Here is a 19,409-nt window from a genome sequence, read left to right on the forward strand (position 1 = left end):
CTACGGTTGGCCCTCCTGTCTTACGGCGGAAGACACTGAGCCGGACAAAATGTATCGTGGAACCGTCGATGGATTTAAGATACGCCCGGAACGCTCTAATACTAATGCATCATCAAACCCAATCCACCACAACGTGACGTGCCACCCCCTACAGCGTTCTTCACCGAAAGCCAAGAAAATCGGTTAGCCGATCGTTGAGCGCGTCCAGCCAGTGAACGGTTCCCTTCGGTTTGCTGTTGACCTTAAGCTCGTTCGTCGTATTGGCCGGTAAATATTCCTCGGTTCGTATGCAGAAGTAGCTCGTTATCGTCGCCCGACACATGGGACACCGGTCCAGTTTGGCTGTGGGTGGAGTGGCAGAGTGAAAAAAAAAGAGTTATAAAAGCAAAGAAAGGAAGAAAAAGCAGTCAACGAACGGTAAACAGATCTAGGCCGGGAGATATCGCGAGCAGATGTCGTGCTCGACAATGATTTCAAGAAAAGAAAAATACACTAACTATTAGAATGGTGCATTGGTAATTGATCCACGCACGTGGCTAACCTTAACGAGGGAGTTTGAAAATATGCTTAACCTAACGACCATTCATTAGCATACGTGTGGGGCTTGAGATTTGAAGGATCGCAGAGCACGACGGTACATGTAAGTTGACTAATTATTACTATCATTTTGCATCATGCGCGTCCAACACACAATCAGTACACGCCGGGACACACACTTTTAAGCAGGCCCATAACTTTCGCTAAGCTGCATTAGCAAGAAGCAAATTAGTTAATTGCAAAATTAACTTTCATTTAACGCTTCGCTGTCGCTATTTACATCAGTACACTCGCTTTGGTGCTACCTTCGGTACTAGTGGAAGAGACCGTTGAACGGTTAAACTTACAGAAGCAAACTGCGCAGATGCACGTGTGTCGGCACGGTAGTAACGCTCGGGAAAGTGGAAAGTAATGGCACACAACGCACAGCTGCTCCCCGACCGGGCAGTCCCGTGGGGCCGAATCTGAACAGAGCAGTGGCTCATTATTGCCGGCGCAGGCTACCGGTTCCGCGAGGGATAACGTGCCCGTAGGGAGGGTTGTTCCTGCGGTGCCCGTGCCACCACCGTTTCCAGCGTTGTTTAATCCACCATTACTGCCTGTATTAGTGGTCGTTGTTTCGTCTGCCGTCATGGGATCACCGGTGGCCAGATAAAGTTGCTGTAAATGGAAAGAGAGCCAACGTTAAATCAATCGTTACTAACCGTGCAAAGCAAGAGGCTTATGTTTAATGGAAATAGAATAAATATTAGACATTTCTGTCACATTTTGTATTCTAACGATCAGGAATTCGGAGTTTTAGGATACACAATGACACTAAACCGGTCTATGGTGGGTGCCACAAAGTGTTTAAAATTTAAAACACTTATTTAAATTTAAAACGTTGCCCGACCGGAAAATATTTGCAAATATGCTAACGCGGTTGTAGAACATATTTCCTTGCTTTATCGGCTAAATGTCACACTAGTAATTATCGATAGAAAGATAGCGATTTTGTAGAATTTATGCCGCAAATGCATATTGCGAAAAAACATGGGCACGTCTAACTCCCCCAGCAGATCGTAATATGATCATCGGTAGGGAAGTGATCGTGTCTTTTTCCTCACGGTCCCTCATTTCCAATTCAACGCGATATTTGGTATTTCACCATGCGACCTTTGGTTTTGTCGCAAATCTGAACGTACTGCTAAACGAAACCGTTCCGTTCTATCGCGATGTTTGCTAAAAACGTGCAGTCCCATGCCAATCGACTATCCGTTTGATCTAATACGGAATCCCGCCGGTGCTGCTCCTATATCTTTGGGAACGTTAACGAACTCTGCGACAACCTGCCCGATCGATAGATGCAGCAAAAAAAAAAAGCCTACCATTTTTAATCACAACCAAACAAATCGATAAACTATCGAGTCAAAAAAAGGAAAACGCAACCCAAGCTTAGTAAACCGGTATTGCTAACTAGCAGCAATATAGTAGTAGCAGCACCCGTCAACCAGCAATGAGTTCATTTATCTACCACCTCCGAGAGACACTGCGCGGAGCAATGGCAAAATGGGGTTCGGTATAAATAAAAACCAGTCAGGCTTTGGCAGGCAATGGCTCGGCTCAACGACCGTTTCATCATTCCGCGCCATTCCGCCTCTACCTGCCACCAACACCGCCCGATCACTCGAGCACAGTTTCCATTGAGATCGAAAGCATAATCGCGCGGTGGCGCACAGTGTTTGTGTCCGTCGGTCGGTTGCTGTTTGCTGGCGTTGCGATTACCACATGTTGCCCATGAAAAAGAAAACTGGCCAACAAACGGGCCGCGTGGGGTGGGATGTTGGACAGGGAAAAACAAAACCATCCTCCCGCACATATGCTGGTCTGTGTGTGTGTTGGTGCTGGTGCGGACTACTAGTTTTCCAGCTTCCACCGCTTTGGCTGGAGGGGAGTGAACGGTCGAGAAGAGGAAGCAAAAGGCACGAGGTGGGGTTTTTTCTTCTTCTGCACTCAGTAACTCTAACCCGACAGACGGGCGAGCAAGACACATTGTGGCAGCATTAGGTTCATAATTTCGATTCTTGATGCAGTATCGGTGATCGTGCCACCGATCCGTTCGCCCGGTGCCCGGTGTTGGTAAATTGAACTGTGAAGGTCGCTTCACTGCTCTCCGCGTGGTAATGCTGAAGTCTACCTCGCACCTGGACATACGACTCACACACGATTACGCAATATCGAGGCCCCCCTCATATGTGATGTGGATGTGAGGTGAAATGTTTGTTCTAAGTCCGTGGCGAATTCAAATTCCGTTGCCCAATTAATCTGCACGCTCTCTGTAGCAGGCGCGATTGATCAGGTGGTGGTAGTGCTTCGGGTATGCCAATGCCGGTCGGTGTCATAGCACCTTAAGTTCGTTAACTCTCGATTCGTTGCTTGTTGATCATTCTGTCTAAGCACTTACCTTCAAGCAAGATAGTTGACCGCTCGCCTGCTTCAAGTACTGGGCCAAAATTGACGTCGGCAGCGGACAGACTGGATCCCGCAAATGGACGACATTTACCAGAATTACCTGAAGAAATACAGCAGAAAGAAGGGTATTCGTTAGAATCATTAATATATCAAGGATTTTCTAATAATTGTTTACATCATGTTCTTGAACAGTTCATTCATTAACAAAAGCGGAACATCGCTTGGGCGGATGCTGACGTATTGCAGAACGGGAGGGGAATGAGTAGTTCAGGTTCAGTGTCACGACCCCCCTAGAGATACGTGGGGTTAGACCAGGGTCAGTCATCATTTTAGATCTTCCACATGGATAGAGGAGGTGTGGTAGCCCCAAACTTGGGATGGTGGCCGATAGGCCGGGATTATGAATTGCCTGACGAAGGTGTTCGATTGTGAGCAGTTTAGAAGACTCCCACAGCAGGCAAAGACCGCATGCGCCTGATAAGTAAGTAAGTAAGCACTATAAGAATGACGGTTAAGAACTATCTTGCTACTGTAATAATAGTATAATAGCCTAAGTCTTTAGTTTAGTAACAACTCTATTCTCAAACGACTGCAGTATATGGTGCATAATTTAAAACAGGATTCTTTGGTGCTTCTGTAGGTGCCTACTAATAGGCACTGAATTGGCTGAAAAATTGTCCCTCATTAACGCGAAGCTTTGTTATACGTTAACATATTTATTATATCCGGCCTTGTTACAGCCAGCTTTCAAGGTCGCTGCTGTCTGTGCCGAAATGGCAAGCACAACAGTGTTACGGCTTATTCCAACAATTCCTACAGCGCAAGATATCTCAAATTCTTTCTAATTTACGTCATTCTGGTGTGAGCGTAGGATTAATCGATACGTACACAAACGTTCGAAGTTTGATTTCTTTTGGTATCGAACGCATGACATCTAACTGGACAAAGCGCAAACCTACCGAATACACGTCCGAGGTCGTATCACCTCGGGCCGGTCTTATTGTCTTTCGCAGTACGGTCGTATGTCGCCAGTCGTTCGTACGGAATTGTCAACGACAGGGTATTCAAATTGCAACGATCATGTTGTCGGCAAATTGAACAGCTCATCTTACCCAAAAACCCAGACCAAGCCAGTCTCGAAAGCTTTTTACCGTGTTTTTCGCTGAGAGATGATCCCGATTCGTATCGCAATCGGTAAGATCGCTTCTCACAAAACCGGTTCGCCACGATGACGGTATTTTCGCTGTTCGATTCCGCAAGAGAGAGAGAAAGAAAAGGCAGAGTATTACGCCATTAGTGTGACGTTCATAATTCTTCAGACCTCGATGACATTGAAGAAATTTGCTTTTCGTGCGAATTCCGAAAACAACTACACATGGTGGTACCACCTTTCCATCCCGATTGGCGCAGGATAATAAACTTCCACACCCCCCCCCGCCGGTGGTACACAACAACACGCAATTTGCTTTCTCTACTGTAAGGGCGGTATTTGTAAGTGGTTGTGCTTGCAAGGCGATGAAGTGATCATTACTCAACCACAGCGGGCAAACAAAACACACAAAAAATCGCATTCAAATAATCCGTCCCCTATACGTACGCCTCCGGTGTCTCGGGACACTATACGCACGGGCGATCGCACCGTGGAAAGAAAGTGAAAACGGAACGTAAATGCAGCGTGTCGCAGTGAGATGCAAAGAAGATGTTGCCCCTTTCGCGGTTCAATTTAGTGGCGGGTGAAAGCGTGTCCCTTTCTGTGCCTGCTTTGCTGTTGTCGTTTTTGTGACAAACCTTCCGCACACATGGCCGGTTTGTATCTCACCGGTTCGCTTTTTTGTTATGTGCCATTGTATTTAAGCTACTAACAACGTGTAATATGTGTAGTTTTGTAGCCCAAATCAACAGACTTAAGCTAATCTAAACTTTCGCCTGAAGGCGAAGGGAAACTTTCACAACAGTTCGGCGGAGGGTTTCTAACCCGAAGGTCATCCATCTTGATGACCCATTTGGGATGATTGATGGGCAACCGATTCATCAACTCATAACCAACTTTCCGAATTGAATTGATACAAAGAAAGCTAGAGAAATTTATTGTGCAAAAGGGTAAAAGTTGGACTAATGTTGGGGAGACCATCACTTGCAGATGCCGGCCTTTCTTTGACCAACAAATGGCAAACAAAGTGTGCAAATCAAGTTCAAAACGTACTCGTCATGCCAATCTTGTGAAAAATAGCGAATATACTGAACAGATACTGGAGAGCTACGAAAAATGTGCGATTGTTGCGAAATCAATAGTTGATTATGCAAGGACAAGAACTGTGTTTGCTTTTCCTCATTTTGGGCAAGTTCCTGCTGCTTCCGACTCGTGTTTATTCCACACCTACCACCAGCTTCATTTCGTACATATTTATTCAAGCCCACTTCCACATAGCCTGCCCAAAAACCGGCACCGAACGCGTTCGTCATAATCGTACGGAAAAAGTCCCCGGAAAGACGGAGTTGCAAAGTTCGACTGTTTGCATATGGAAACGAGGAAACAAAATGATCGTTATGTTGCTTTACATAATCTGTTTGCTCTCGCGAAGTTCCGAAAAAAAAAACATATCGGCCCGGCACTGTTCGTACGTGCCCGAATGTGTCGTCAAAATGTAGGACAAACGATTGGTTTATTGATTTTTGCATTCACGATCTTTCAGTTGATGATGTCCGGCTGTGACGCTGTTTGGGTGTGCGTGAGTTTCTGCCACACAATGTTAAAAAAGGAGATACGCAAGCAAAATATTACTCAACATTTAATTTATGCACACACTACACGCATCTTATGCCTGGCGTAATCAAGCCAAGCAGCGAGTGCCTTGAGGGAGGAAATGCAAAAATCAATAATGTCATCCCGTAAAGGCGTCCGCCGGGAGTCGTGCGTAATCTTGCACCGTGACGATGTCGATCTGTAGCAGCTCCGTTTCTTCTGCTTTCTGGGTGGAGATCACCTTTTAGGTCAGAGAGAAAGTGACGACGATGGATGATGGGTTTGGGTTCGTACCGGTGCCGGAACCGGTTACTGTATCTTCACTAACACCAAATAACACATCAGATCTGAATCCACCAATAATTTGCACTGTATGATCTCATTCGTTGCTGCTAAAAACGGAGTTTCGAAAATCTTAACGCGTCTTAGAACAAAAGCCTAAAAAGAGACAAAAGTATAAAGCAGCACACTGACACTTACTGTTTCATCCGGATGCAGTAGCTCTTCTGGTTCAGTTTCACGTATCATAAACACCACCAATGGGTAGGCTAGTCTAGGTGGAGCGCCCAAAATTAATGGTGGCTTCGGGGACTGCAGGGCAATGATGTGCTCCGTATGCGGTTGACAGCATCTGTGTGAAGAATTCGTCCCGTACACAATAGCAGAAACCAAAAACGACAGAAGAAAAACGATCAGTGAAGGCAGAATACAATAATGGGGAGAAGGAGAGACATAAAACCAGCTGCCAGCGTATGCTCGAACAAATTCTACCAAGTTCTGGGGATGTCTCCCGCTGTTTATTAGCGCCGATATGAAGACACCTTAGATTGTGCGCTTTGCGAATATTCGTGCTTTTTTTTAAAGAGAACAACTGGTAACGCGGAAGAAAAGTTAAAGATTCGGTTGAAAAAGGGCATCTTGTTGCTTGCTAATTCAGATCAGAGGACGATCAGGCGTGTAGTAAACAGCGCGAATCGGTCGAGCAAAACTGTGTAGGCGCACGGCAATACGTGCACCACCGGGTGCTAGCCAACGGGGCTTATGTTATTGCAATACAAGGCAGTGAAGTCAGACCTTACGTTAGTTGCCAGTTGCTGACAGTAGCTGGAATCGACGATGTGCGAATTCGATGCCTCCCGCAGATCGTTCCACGTTCTCCACAGCGACACATGCAGCTCACGGATAGAAACGCCCCAGAACGCTTGCAGCGAGTACTTCACCTGACTGGACACCGCTAGGCGTACCTCTGGAAGAATAATGTGAAGAAATGTGCATGGTTAGTTAACCGATCGCGATGTTACGCACGTCTAGCAGTATAAATTAATCTTCGAAGTGAATGAATGAATCGGAATTTCTGTTTTCTAAAATGCATGAATCCTCGAAGATTCATGAATAGAATGATGAATGATTCGCCTCAGCTCGGAGGATTCATGAATCTTTTGAAAGTCGATTCCTGATTTGAATGACTCCCCACCAGAATGAACTGATGCTACGAGTGTTAGTCAAACACTCGCATACACATTATGCCAGGAGGAAGTTAAGTCAGATGACGATAAGCAACCTGGTTGAGAAAATCAATCAGGAAGCTGCGTAAACCTGTTTGTAGGTTGACCCTTAGTACCAGAATGCACACAATACTTTTTCCGTGTACGGAAAGTGAAAATATTCTGTTCCATCGGCATCGACGAACGAGGAACGTACGGTCTCCAGAAGAATGAACAGTGCGCTCCACAATGCGATCATTAGCTAGCCGTTGATTGAAACTTGCCAGCGGGTAGCTCACCCGCCGTGCCATTCGGAGCCGAGTTCGTGTTCTGACATCGAGGAAGTATACACAGTATGCTCACGTGATCTTGGTCACGTAGAGCTTATAACTAGAACAGGTATTACAACTCCGCACCGAGGTTTGCCCAGATGGAGGGATCGTCTAACGTAGAGTTCTAGGTGCAACATTAGACTGGCAACGTACCAGCGTACACCGAAGTACGGTACTGATGAGTCAATGTCACACCAGAGAACAGAGACAGATGCCTGGGAACATAAGCTGAGACGGTGGCGGACAGAAACTAATTCCTACGTCTAGAAGAGGTGTTGTGCTAATGTAAGTGATAGACGGTGCCTCGGAACAGCTACTCACTTGCAGCATCATACGCGATCTTCTGAACGGCAAACTTTGCCTGTGGACCGCGATTCTCCGTACCGTGGATAAACTATTGGTGCGCGTGCACAGCATCTCGTTCGCCCATTCTGTGCGCGAAAGCATTAATATTGCTCAAGGAAATGAAAATGCCTCAACCGTTGGCAGAACGAAGTGCCGCTCATTTTCACTACTTTGTTTATGGGCGCGAAGTGGGGTCGTACTTTATGTGCGACCCGCCATTACGTTCACTTTGCACTTTAATGAAGTAAGACGGATGCTGGCACTAGTGGTGCATCTTATACGACCGCAAACCCGTGGCGTACGTCACGTGTGTCTTTAACTTGTTTAATGCAAACATTAAGTCTACATCACACATACGGAGCCTCCGTTCGCTGGCGGTTCCACTCATTGGTTCCGTGCGTCAGTACTACCGACTACCGGCAGCGTTTTATTAAACAACAGACGAAGATGCTGCTAATCAAACGGAATAAAAATGCTAGCCACAGCCGTCGAATCGAAATAAAAACGGATCACAAAATTGTTTCACAACCACAAAATGTATCCTATCGGAATGAAAAGGATGTGTGCAGCAAACAAAAAAAAAACAAAAGCTCAAATTTGTCACTGTACCTGTGAGGTAAACACACAGGAGACACTTCTAAAATGTGCTAAACGTGCAATGTATGTTTAACGGCTTTAAATTACATCTGTAGCACGATTCTACAACGTCGCAATCGCCTGGAACACATTCGTGTGTGATCAGCTTGTTAGCAAAGGCAGCAAAACGATATTCTTCCCGCTACTTCATCCAACCCATCTTCAAGCTAAACTTAACGGTCGCATTCTAGTGCCTAGTTGGTCTATACTTTCCCTAATTTGTGTTACCATCGTGTTTGCATTTTAAATTGCCCGGTACCGGTGCAGAGCTGCTCTGGTAAATCAAATGCTCCCGTTTGGAATACGAAATGTAATCATTGATGTTACAAGAAGCAATTATCGTTACAGTGACGTTAAAACCGGCACGTGCGTTCCTTGCTTTTGAAGTTGCTTTGCGCTCGAGTTGCGTACGATTATCTATTTTTTGTGTGATATATGAGAGATCTGCGATAGAAGAACCTATGTCACCTTAGCTTGAAAAAAAAAAGATATCGCTCCAAACCGGCCCGTAATGTCCTTAATGTTTCCCTTGAATTGCTTCCAACGCCTGATTGTAGCATAGGCTTCCATATCAAGATAAATTTAATGTAAAATATAAGTCTGCGCGTGTCACGCTTGGTCTACGTCCACACACTCTATTTTCTGCGCTTGATCGGACACATTCTCCTCGTATGGTTTTGTCTACGGCTCTGTGTTTAAAACCGACACTAAACTCCCTATCGCCTAAGCTATAGTTCTTGCATGGTTCCGTTGCAAACCAATACCGTGCCGTATGTGGTTTCAGTGTCGTAATCAGTTCCATTCTAAAACTAAAACCGAACAGTTACCACCTTTCGCAATATCTACTACTAGCGTCGCGATCGAGTGATCTTTTGCTGGAGCACGAGCTCCAACACACACGCACCATATCCAACCCTCCGTCTTCGATTGGCAACCGGAGCGAAAGAATTCGATAGCCGCACTGCATGCGTGTGCCGTGTCCAAGCGTTTTGACCCGTTCGTTCTGCGCGGTATTACAGAGTCCTTCCCCAAATCTCTCGTTGCAAACAAGAACGCATTGAGCACATCGAGCACATCGGGCCACCTACCGTCAAACGAATTGTTTCCCGCGTCGAGCAGCCGAAATGTGAACGGTATATGGACACGGGTCATTTTGAGGCGCGGTACATGCACGTTGTGGTTCTGCTGCGTTACGTTCGATGGCCTTAAAACGTCATCGGCCTGCACTCGAAGTATCACGGCGGCCCTGGAAGTAAACGAGTGGTACACACACACATGAGATTGTTTAGCCATTTTTTCTTTCTTCTTTTTCGTTACACATGATGATGATGTTGATGAGTGTAATGAGATGAAACGTGACCAGCAGGGACACTGCCGTAACGGTACAGAGTGTGAGCTACAGAATGGGAAAGAGCAACAGAGAGGTGAAATGGAACGAACGGTGCAGTACATTGAGATTGTTGCGAGGAGCGACTTCCATGAGTCCAAATGGTAAAGGTAGACACTGTCGCGGCGATTTGATCTGAAGGCTGTGCAGCTGAAGAACCGTTAAAGAAGTCAACTCCATCAGACACCGACTGCTGACCTTCCATGTGCCTTACCTTGTACACAGTCTTTTCCCATTATCTTTCTTCGAATGCCACATCTCTTCGGCATTTATTCTCTGGCCGTCCTCGGACATATACTCGAATGTCCTCGGTGACCACCTCTTGGGTCACTCAAAAGCCTTCCATCCATTTACATTGTCTGTTTGACTTTGGGATACAATAAACAGTAAACCAAATACAGCACCACCGTCAAGTCCGGACCTGCACGGCGCATACCACTGAAGAAAGAAAGCAGGCAAGACAGAGAGACGTGTTCTCATGCTGTAAAACATTCGATCGGTCCATCAGACTTCGCTCAGTGCAAGCAGGTTCAGAAATGCCGGCAACACGCTCGAAAGGGAACCAGTGCCTCGAAGGGACGTTGCGGCGAAGTAACGATTGCTGGGTGACGTGACCATTGCTGCCGTATCCCTTGTAGGGCAGTGGTGTAAAAGCTATCTTGGCGATCATGTCAGCACACTGCGTCACACCACACGGGTTCTACACACGACCATCGTCTATCCAAACTGGATGGTAACGCACTCTGACCATCTGCAATAAAGCGCGTGACGAAATGGAATGTCGCAAAGAACGAGCTCTGTAAAGTGACCCCATCGGCATCGAGCTCCAGCTGACGTTCAAACCGTCCCCAAAGGTGATCTACATGTTGCAAGCAACGCAGAACGCACACCAAACATGTCCACGACGAAAAACCGGCCTTTCCGAGCAGCCGAAGTTTGCAAACCATTCCAATGTTGTTCGCTCTCTTTCTCGCAAGGGTACTCTTGTAGCAGGATCCTGGATGCAGAGGTCCACCAGCAGTCGTGTCGATGCATGCGAGATGGCTTCACGCCGAAGATACACGGTCAATTCCACACCGATCGATCACCGGACCAATACGCTCCCGCTTGTACGGCATCACGCTCGTGTGCCTATGGGCCCGCGCACATGAGGTGTGTAGACGTGAGACAAGCAGCCAACACACCGGTTTAAAACCAAGTCAAGGCTGACGATGTGTTTAAGGTGTGTGCGTGAGTATGGGTTTGTTTTGCATTCGCTATTCGCCGAACTCCACAGCCTCCAGTAGCCGCCACTGGTGGAGCGTACGGCTGGCTGTAGTGTTTTTTGCTTGCAGAAATTTGCACCAACAATCGCAGAGTGGTGACAGGCGTTGGATACCGCAGATCGTGCAGATCTATCTTACAAGAAGCACATCGACGATCAACGGGTTAAGATCGACAGCACGACAATGCAGCTTTCAAGCGGTTTACCGTAATTAAGGTATGGCGAGCGTGAAAAACGATCGTTTACTGCAGGTTGGAAGGTGCAAAAAAGTAGTTTAAAATAAACTGCACTATCGTGATGGCGACTCGATTGTGTCGCCGCGCAAGTCTTACAGGGACAAGACTGGTTCAAAAACCCAGCAGCACTTGACTATCCAGCTACGTGTGATTAGAGTCAAAGAAAGTTAGAAATGGCAGGCCTCTAGACCTCTGGAGATTTTTGTGCCGGTTAAAAAGATGAACTCTCTCGTAAGAAGCAGACTTTCGGAGCTACAGAGAACTTTTGCAACCAACAATATAAGGAATGGGACATTCTAACAGAATAATGATAAGAACGTAGAGCTTTATGCCACACAAAGAAGGTACTTATCAACAATCCGTATGGCTCGAAGAATAGAAGAGCTACGCAAGCTCGTTGGAGCTGCACTTTATTGATCAGTGAAACCGTACTGAAGAACGATTACCAGCCGGACAAGCCTAAGCATGATGTGATGTGCAATCGTGAGCGGATCAAGAAAGAAGAAAACTGAACGAGTTTAATGTACTCAAGCCCTACTTAAGAATGGCTCATCGGAGCTTAATGACCCGTTATTAACTTGCACTTTCTCTCTATATGCATGTTGCCTTTCGCTCTATCTCATGTTCCAACGTGTTTACTGTAATCTTTTGTAACTGCATTTAGTTGTTGATTCCTCAGATGGTTTGTTGATGCATTCACTGTATTAAATGTCTATAATTTACTGTACGATTGTTATTCTTGATGATTATTCTATTGCAGCATTTATTAAGCCGATTTATCAGATGCATTATCAAGCTTCCTGCATTCGTATAATCAGTAGAGTTTTTGTTCAGAATTTTGGGAACAATAACTACATCCTTGTGATCCTTAACTCCAAACTATTGCACAATGCTCTGAAGTGTACGATTAAAAATAAATCAGCTATTGAACTGGCAGATCGATCCTTCGTTTCTACCTCTTTGTTTCTAGTGCACAGGGAATTCTATTCTGGGGGCCCTGCTTCTAATCCTAACTATTGACGAACAGGTTAACTCCCGAAGGTAACAAGAAGTAAAGTAAAGCATCAGCTAATCCGTATCTTGCAAAAGGCATCCACTGTTTATCATTAGCAGTTATAGTTTGACGCGGTTCGACGGTTTCCGAACCACCGACCGTGCGTCGTTATGCGGAAGACAACTGCTGATCCGTTTTATGGTTACGTGTCGTACGCGATCCACTCCATTCCGCATCTGCCACCAGCTACCCCTTCACAGCCTCACACGTACTCTGTGACTTCCCTTCTCGTTTTTGTCTATAAATTTATGGCCACGTTCAAATACGGTTGAACGCACGCTTCTCACGAACGTTCGAAAACCGATAGCCGCCTTCCCTTGGGGTGTGCGCAGTGTTGTGAATGCTGCGCCGTTCTACGCCGGCTCGCCGGTTGCGAATGATAATGAAATCATAATAATGCCGGTACAACAATTTGTGGCGTGGGGTGTCGTGTACGTCCAGCAGACTCTACCTACTCCCTCCTCTAACGGAAAGAAGAACCGACAAAAAAAGAAGAGACAAAACCCCCCCGATCGGATCGCGAACGTGTTGTTGATGTTGGTTAATTTATGCTGCCCACGGTTGCTCCAACACACCCGACCGTACCGAACATTTGGTTTGGATGGGTGCTTCGTCGACAAGGGGCCTACGGTAGAGGCCGATAACGCAAAAGGAACACTGAAACATTGCCACTTTTGGGACGATTTGTTTCTTCTGTTTCTGGCTTCGCGTCGCACTTTCAAGGACGTGGTGACAGACCGCCAACTACTGACGCAGGCACATGACACACACGAACATGGCCGGAACATCGGTTGCCGACAGCGCGAATCAATTTCAACCGTACGTTCTTATCATGCGGTTTTTGCTGTTTTCGTGCTCCCATCAAGTAAGCGGATTCGTGTGCTAATGTTATGGTATTTTAATCTACGAAGATTGAGTAACATATTATTTCAAAACGCATACAAAAATGCAACCTAAATATCTTGTATTATTGTTCATCTCTACGCAACTTCAATTCATGTGATAAAGATAACAACCGCCCCATAGATTTAAATGAGCAAATCATCTTTCAACCATGGCGACTGTTCCATGTTAGTAGCTTCTGTAAAACCATAAATTACTAATTAACAATGTTTTGATCAATCGATCATGAAATAGTCGTTCCCGTTAAGTTGGCGCCAACACCTCACAAATACTTTACCCTCAGCTTTGCTGTTGTTTGTGATAAAATAGGAAAACAGCAAAGGAAAAAGGAAAGAATGAATTTCACACTTTAAACCATTCAAAAACCAGTTTGGATTTGGAGATTTGGTGACGCGCGTTTTGTGTGTTTCACACAACGCAAAATCTTCTTACATTGCTATTTTTGCTCTAGCGATTGTCGTTAGCCTAAATCAATAGAAACCATCTGTGGCCAGCTATAGAAACGTAATCGATTCGCGCACCGGTCAACGGGCGTATAATGCGAGCGAACGTTTGAAAAATCGCCCTTGAAAAAAACCTGCGAAACCCCGGAAGTAAGACAGCGATAACATCCCAACCTGATAAATGGCATACGGTCGTCCGCAGAGTGGATCAGCACCAACAATACTAGTTTCAACATCCCACAGCTCTGCGGGTCGTGGCTTCTTAGCCACGTGCCATCGATGGAGCGCACCGTTCAACTTAAAATAAGTGCACCGTGGACCTCTGTTTCAACGATCTTCCACCGTCAACAAGGCAAAAACTCCTTTTTTCCTTTTTCTGCCAACCGTTCGAGACAAAATTCACTAGTTGCTTTCCAATTTTCATGCCTTTTTACGAACATTGCAACCTGAATGAACGGAAATGGAAAATGAAAACGGTGAAAAGGCGAAAGTACGTGCGAGTCTATACTTACTTGATCAGGAACATGATCGTGGCACCGATGCACACGATCACTGCCGTTAGCGGTAGCAGGTTGGTGATTTCTGCCGCGGAAAATGCTAACGTACTGAACGCACTCATCGTGGACGTTTTTGTGTGTGTGTGTTTCCTTCTTATTGTATATTTTACGTACGACTCTGAAAGTCGTTTCACACAGTGTTCCAGTGCCTGTGTCTGCTGGAATGAACTGTTGTTAAGCAAACAGTGCCAATGTTGTTATCATTACAGCAAACTATTTCTAGATTTCTGTTCTGTTTCTGCCCGGTGGATCGCACAAAAAGTGAGACCGTAACGTGATTGGCACAGATCGATCGATGGCACGCGATTGCAGGGACAGCCACCTACATGGACACATGCACGATCACAAACACTCGCCGATACACTCACAAAAACACTGCTGGATGGCGTGCGATAATAAATAAAATTAAATCAACTAATCAAACAAACAAACACTACAGTTTCATCGAATTTAAGCACGCGTGACACTTTACTGTTGCGTTCCTCCACTGCACAAAAAAGCTGCTCTCAATCGATTGATCTACCACCGTACGGAAGACGATTCAGACCACAAACAACAATATCCGTCCGTCGCTGTAGCCGCCCGTTTGACGATGGGACAGGGAAAAAGAGAAAGTATCCCGAATGTAGATCGTTTGTGATCGTTTCGCCTGTTTGCCTTTCTGATTTGGGAGGGTTTTTTTTCTCTCTTATCGTTCCTTTATGCTCTGCTCTCGAGCTTGGTTTGTTTGCTTACGCGCCGGCGCTTTCTTTCGGCGCGATCTCGCGGGAAGTGCGGACACGGACGCCAGACGTGGGAAACAAGATGAAAGTGCCGCTAGCTTCACAAACTGCTTCTCCGTCTTTGTCTTTCTCGGTCGCTTTTCTCGTTGGTCCGATCCGCAGCGAAATGGTGTTATGTTGTTGCGCAGTTTTCAACCGCGTAAGGTGAACTTTCACGTGAACGCGACCAGGTTTATTAACCTCCAAGGAAGGGTTTATTCTCCGTTATAGGAACGGTATTCTACACGGTGCTCCCTTTCTCTCTCTTTCTGGTATCGCGAGTGCTTCCTGCGTATACCTTTATCCGGATCAAAGGTGTTTCCGATCGGTTACTTCCACCAACAAACGGGACCCAATAAAACCTTAGCCAACTGCTCGCGCTGCGCACAAAAGTATGCTGTCCGTGCACAATATGCTACACGTACACGTCAAAAGCCAACAATGCCAGTGACGACTGCAACAACTTGAAACGATGCTTCCCGGCCGAATCGGTACATTGCTTCCGCCTCTCAACAGCGCTGAAACATAACTGAACCGTGCGTGAATGCGTCCGTCCGGTCGGGCGAGCGAATAGTGCTTCGGTGGTCCCCACCTACAGCACCTGCCACCATTCCTACCCACCCTCCACCAAAACACCCCTGCTGACACCACCAAACGCTCAGCTTCTATGAGCGACCGGATGAACGAACCTGCAGAGCGCACGAACAATCGAACGAATGGCCGGGTGCAGCAACCGGAGCTGGTCGTACAAGATCGACAGAATGATGATGACGATGATGATGGTGGGGCAAAACTTGCAGCTCTGCTTTTGTGGCAAGCAACAGCATCAACAAACGCGGTTTGCCACGAACTCGCGACTAAATTGTTGGGGGCCCAGTTCGGTGGTGGTTGTTATCTTTCGTTATTTTCATTTCCTTCCTCGTCACCGCTTTGTCCCGTGTTCCGTGTGTCCCTTATTTCGTGGGAGCCAGTGTTCTAATGCATCTTCTGCTTTTAACGTTCCAACACGTCAGCTGCACGCACCGAGATACCGCCACTTCAGCCGTTTTCCTATGATGATGCCAATTGGATGGCGCAGCTGGAACGATTGGGTTACGATCGTTTTGATGATGCTTTGCGTATCGGCCAAAAATGATGCACAAAATCAGGAACCAAGCACAAACAGAGCTTTATCGATACTGCCCCGCACAAATTTCTTCATTCAAGCTAAAACGAAAATAGGAAAAGAAAGCGTGTGCTAGTTAGAATTATCTTTACTCTGATCGTCTGTGAGAAATGGGGGTTGGTGAATGGTGATTGTGCCATGATTAAGAGCCACTTTCCCATCGCTTTCACCGCAAATTATTTGCTATTCTCTTGCTTTATTTTTAATTTCCTTTTGGTTTTATGGTCATTTGAGCGCAAAAACAAACTTCTGGCAATTAACTTTTTGTTAAGGGATCATTTATCATATTTACAGATAACAACCTTCGTCAGGCTCCGTCAGGAGGGGTGATCATGTCATTGGAATGGCACCGGACGCCCCATCCCACAAATTCCTTTTAGGTCGTCTGAATGGAAAGAGTAGTTCTACTAAATTAAGATGTAGTGATTTGGTAAGTAAAATTTACAGTTATTAACCGTAAGATAGCGAATTATGTCGAAGTACACAATTACGAGTTGAGTTTGCTCGTAATTTAAGCATAACTGATCAAAGTAACACATGAACATGAAGTAAAAGTTCACCCACAAGTGCACCAACCTTTCTTCAGAAGCAACAGTTAAACTTTTAACACAATTATCTGAAAAGAAAGCCATATAAAATGTAAATTATGGTGAAACGTTCTGCACGCAGCCCAATGCCTTCGGCCTTTTCAACAAAAACAAGTGCTAATATATTACATCATCTGATAGGAATGTTTTTTTCCGTCTCCTTGAGGTGGTTTGGTTTGTATCATCATTCGTTCGTTCGTTCCAGCGGGTTCCGATCGGTTCGCTAGGGAGCACGCGGTATTTTTCGTGTCTCCCTCCCATCATACGCTCACAATCAGTCTTATCGTTGTTTTACCCGACGCATGTTTGCACAGTTGACTTCTTTTCTAACCATTGCCCAACCCCCCACCCACAGGTGCTTTGTTGGCACTGGGCTGCTGTGCGAACGAACGCAGTGTTTTGTTTTCTTCAAACGCACACTACGATGGCACACGGAACAGAACGGCAAACTAGATTGCACTTCAGCTTCCACGAAACCCGGGGAAAAATTATCGGACGGAGCCCGTCGTCATGGTGTATCCGCCAAAGGAAGGACGTTTTGCGTTTGCTAAGAAGTTCATTGATGCGTGTACACGGACGTAAACGCGTACCTGTGCGTCTATCGCCCTCTATCTTTCCCTTTTCGGCTGATTTTGTTCCGTTCGCTTTCTATCGGTTTCTTTACTAATTTTCCTCCCCCACTACACGCTACTTGTTTGATGTAGTTGCTCAACTACAGAGCGTCGTACCAACGAAGGGCAGCCTTTAAGTTGGTGCTTATGATGCGTCGTCTGTGCTCCCTTCCTCCCCACTCCACCGTTTTTGGCGTCCTTCAGCAGTTGGATTCTTGTTTATATTTTACATCGATATGAGGGCTTTTCGTCTGTTGTCTAGAGGGCAAACAATGCGTTTACGGTGCTTGTTATTCCAGGCCACAATATGCTACGCGCCGTCAAACCGTGGCCTTAAATTTGCTTCACTGAGATGAAATTGAAGAACACAAAAAAAAACGCAAAACTATGCACAAAAATAGCGATGTTTCCCATTCCCTTTGATAGCCTCATTTTGGGTGGCCACTAGGATAGAAATACCGTTTCGCTCAACCATTTCCATCCCACCGACCGATCTTCCGGAACGGTTTAAATCTGCAAATTCCCATCGTCATTTTTGTTTTTTGTGGTAAGTTTGCCCAAATGAACCATCTAACGGTGCAACCAAAACCCGGAGCATGACCGATCGTAGGATGAAGAAAATACCAAAACGAGAATGTGGGACACTAACCGAAAGCGTCACAATTTTCTTCGATAGACTTCCGCCGATGGAAGATGTGAAACTGTGACAACCATGAACTACTCTGCTAGGAAACCATTTCGTGTTTGCCTCTTAAATTTGGCACACCGTTTAACACCCACGGTCCGATGTGGTCCGCACAAAAGGGTGATGATGAATGTGAGCTGTAAGCGTCTTTTACTCTCGTTCGAAAGCTCATAAATTCTGACACATCTGGTTTTTCCAGCAAGTATACAATCCGAACTAGAATATGATAAGTGGGCTAGGTAAATTTGTATTCTTTTGTTGTTTGCTAAAAGTATGAACATGTCCGAAGGTATCACCTGCAGCCGATGTCCTTTGTTGTTTATCTTGCGGCAATGAGAATCGTTTCTAAACGAGCATGCACCTTTTCAACAGAAAATGTTACTCTTGTTACAGTCTCTCCCTAAAGGCAATGGACGCATCAGACGAAGATACCAACAGCTCACAGCCTGCATCACTTTGCATCGTGGTTTCCAGTTTTTCCACGATACCCCATACATCAAGTATCAATCATTGTTCTATTACATACCTTCTTCAAACTGTCTGCCGTTGCCGAGCTTTTGAATGTTTTTTTACCTAACGATACTTCAACAATCACACACTTTTTTGTTGCCAGACTGGCGCACAAAAAACACGCAGCTTCTTTTCATTAGTCACGTTTGTTATTGAGCGTGTGGAATGTTTTTTTTATTAAGCAAAACATTCGGAAGACGTTCGGCGCACTGTCACGAATCAGCTGATTCAAAAATTTCCCTTTGGGATGACTTTGACGTGTGCTGTCACACGCGACTGGGGATATGTGCCCATGCAGCAAAAGGGATTTTATTAGTATTATTTAAAATGATCGTTTTTTGGGAGTTATTTTATTATTTTTTTAAGTCTTGTTAATAACTTCACCGAAACAGAATCAAATAAGGATATACACTTGTCAAACAATATGATGTGCAATCGGATTACTTTTAGCCATATTCCAGGCTTGATTTAACCTTGTATTGCAGATTAAACGGGACTTTCAAATTTAAACAAGTCTGCACATAGATAATGCTTTGATCTGACCTAACTACACGAACTTTAATGAGTTAATAATACATATATAGAGACTCACTTACTATCGTACAGAAAGTTGATAAGTGCTATTTTGCTGTATAATCAACAAACGCTTATGTTCACAGACAAACTGGATACAGAATAGATCCAACATAATATTTACCAACATATCTCCTTATCTCTT

General features: G+C 45.4%; 1 protein-coding gene across 1 annotated transcript; it reads right to left on the reverse strand.

Moving 5' to 3' along the window:
• Nucleotides 1-150: 150 nt before the first annotated feature.
• LOC128707499 (cell growth regulator with RING finger domain protein 1-like) lies at nucleotides 151-14,434 on the reverse strand. Its single transcript, XM_053802452.1, has 7 exons — nucleotides 14,328-14,434; nucleotides 9,617-9,774; nucleotides 6,806-6,977; nucleotides 6,212-6,362; nucleotides 2,981-3,088; nucleotides 885-1,197; nucleotides 151-342 (listed from the first exon to the last, which is right to left on the reverse strand). The coding sequence occupies exons 1-7, from the start codon at nucleotides 14,432-14,434 to the stop codon at nucleotides 161-163; spliced, it is 1,191 nt and encodes a 396-aa protein (XP_053658427.1). The 3' UTR covers nucleotides 151-160.
• Nucleotides 14,435-19,409: the final 4,975 nt, after the last annotated feature.

The sequence above is a fragment of the Anopheles marshallii genome, chromosome 2 (genome assembly GCF_943734725.1).
Source record: "Anopheles marshallii chromosome 2, idAnoMarsDA_429_01, whole genome shotgun sequence".
In the NCBI taxonomy this organism is placed as follows: Eukaryota; Metazoa; Arthropoda; class Insecta; order Diptera; family Culicidae; genus Anopheles; species Anopheles marshallii.

What these genes read in the sequence shown, in the direction of transcription:
- LOC128707499 (XM_053802452.1), bottom strand. Translation starts at nt 14,434, where the DNA reads ATGAGTGCGTTCAGTACGTTAGCATTTTCCGCGGCAGAAATCACCAAC. An exon ending in CAACTGGCAACTAACGTAAG is followed by an intron (nt 6,363 to 6,805) that starts GTCTGACTTCAC and finishes TTCTTCACACAG; the next exon opens with ATGCTGTCAACCGCATACGG. An exon ending in GTCAACTATCTTGCTTGAAG is followed by an intron (nt 1,198 to 2,980) that starts GTAAGTGCTTAG and finishes TTCCATTTACAG; the next exon opens with CAACTTTATCTGGCCACCGG.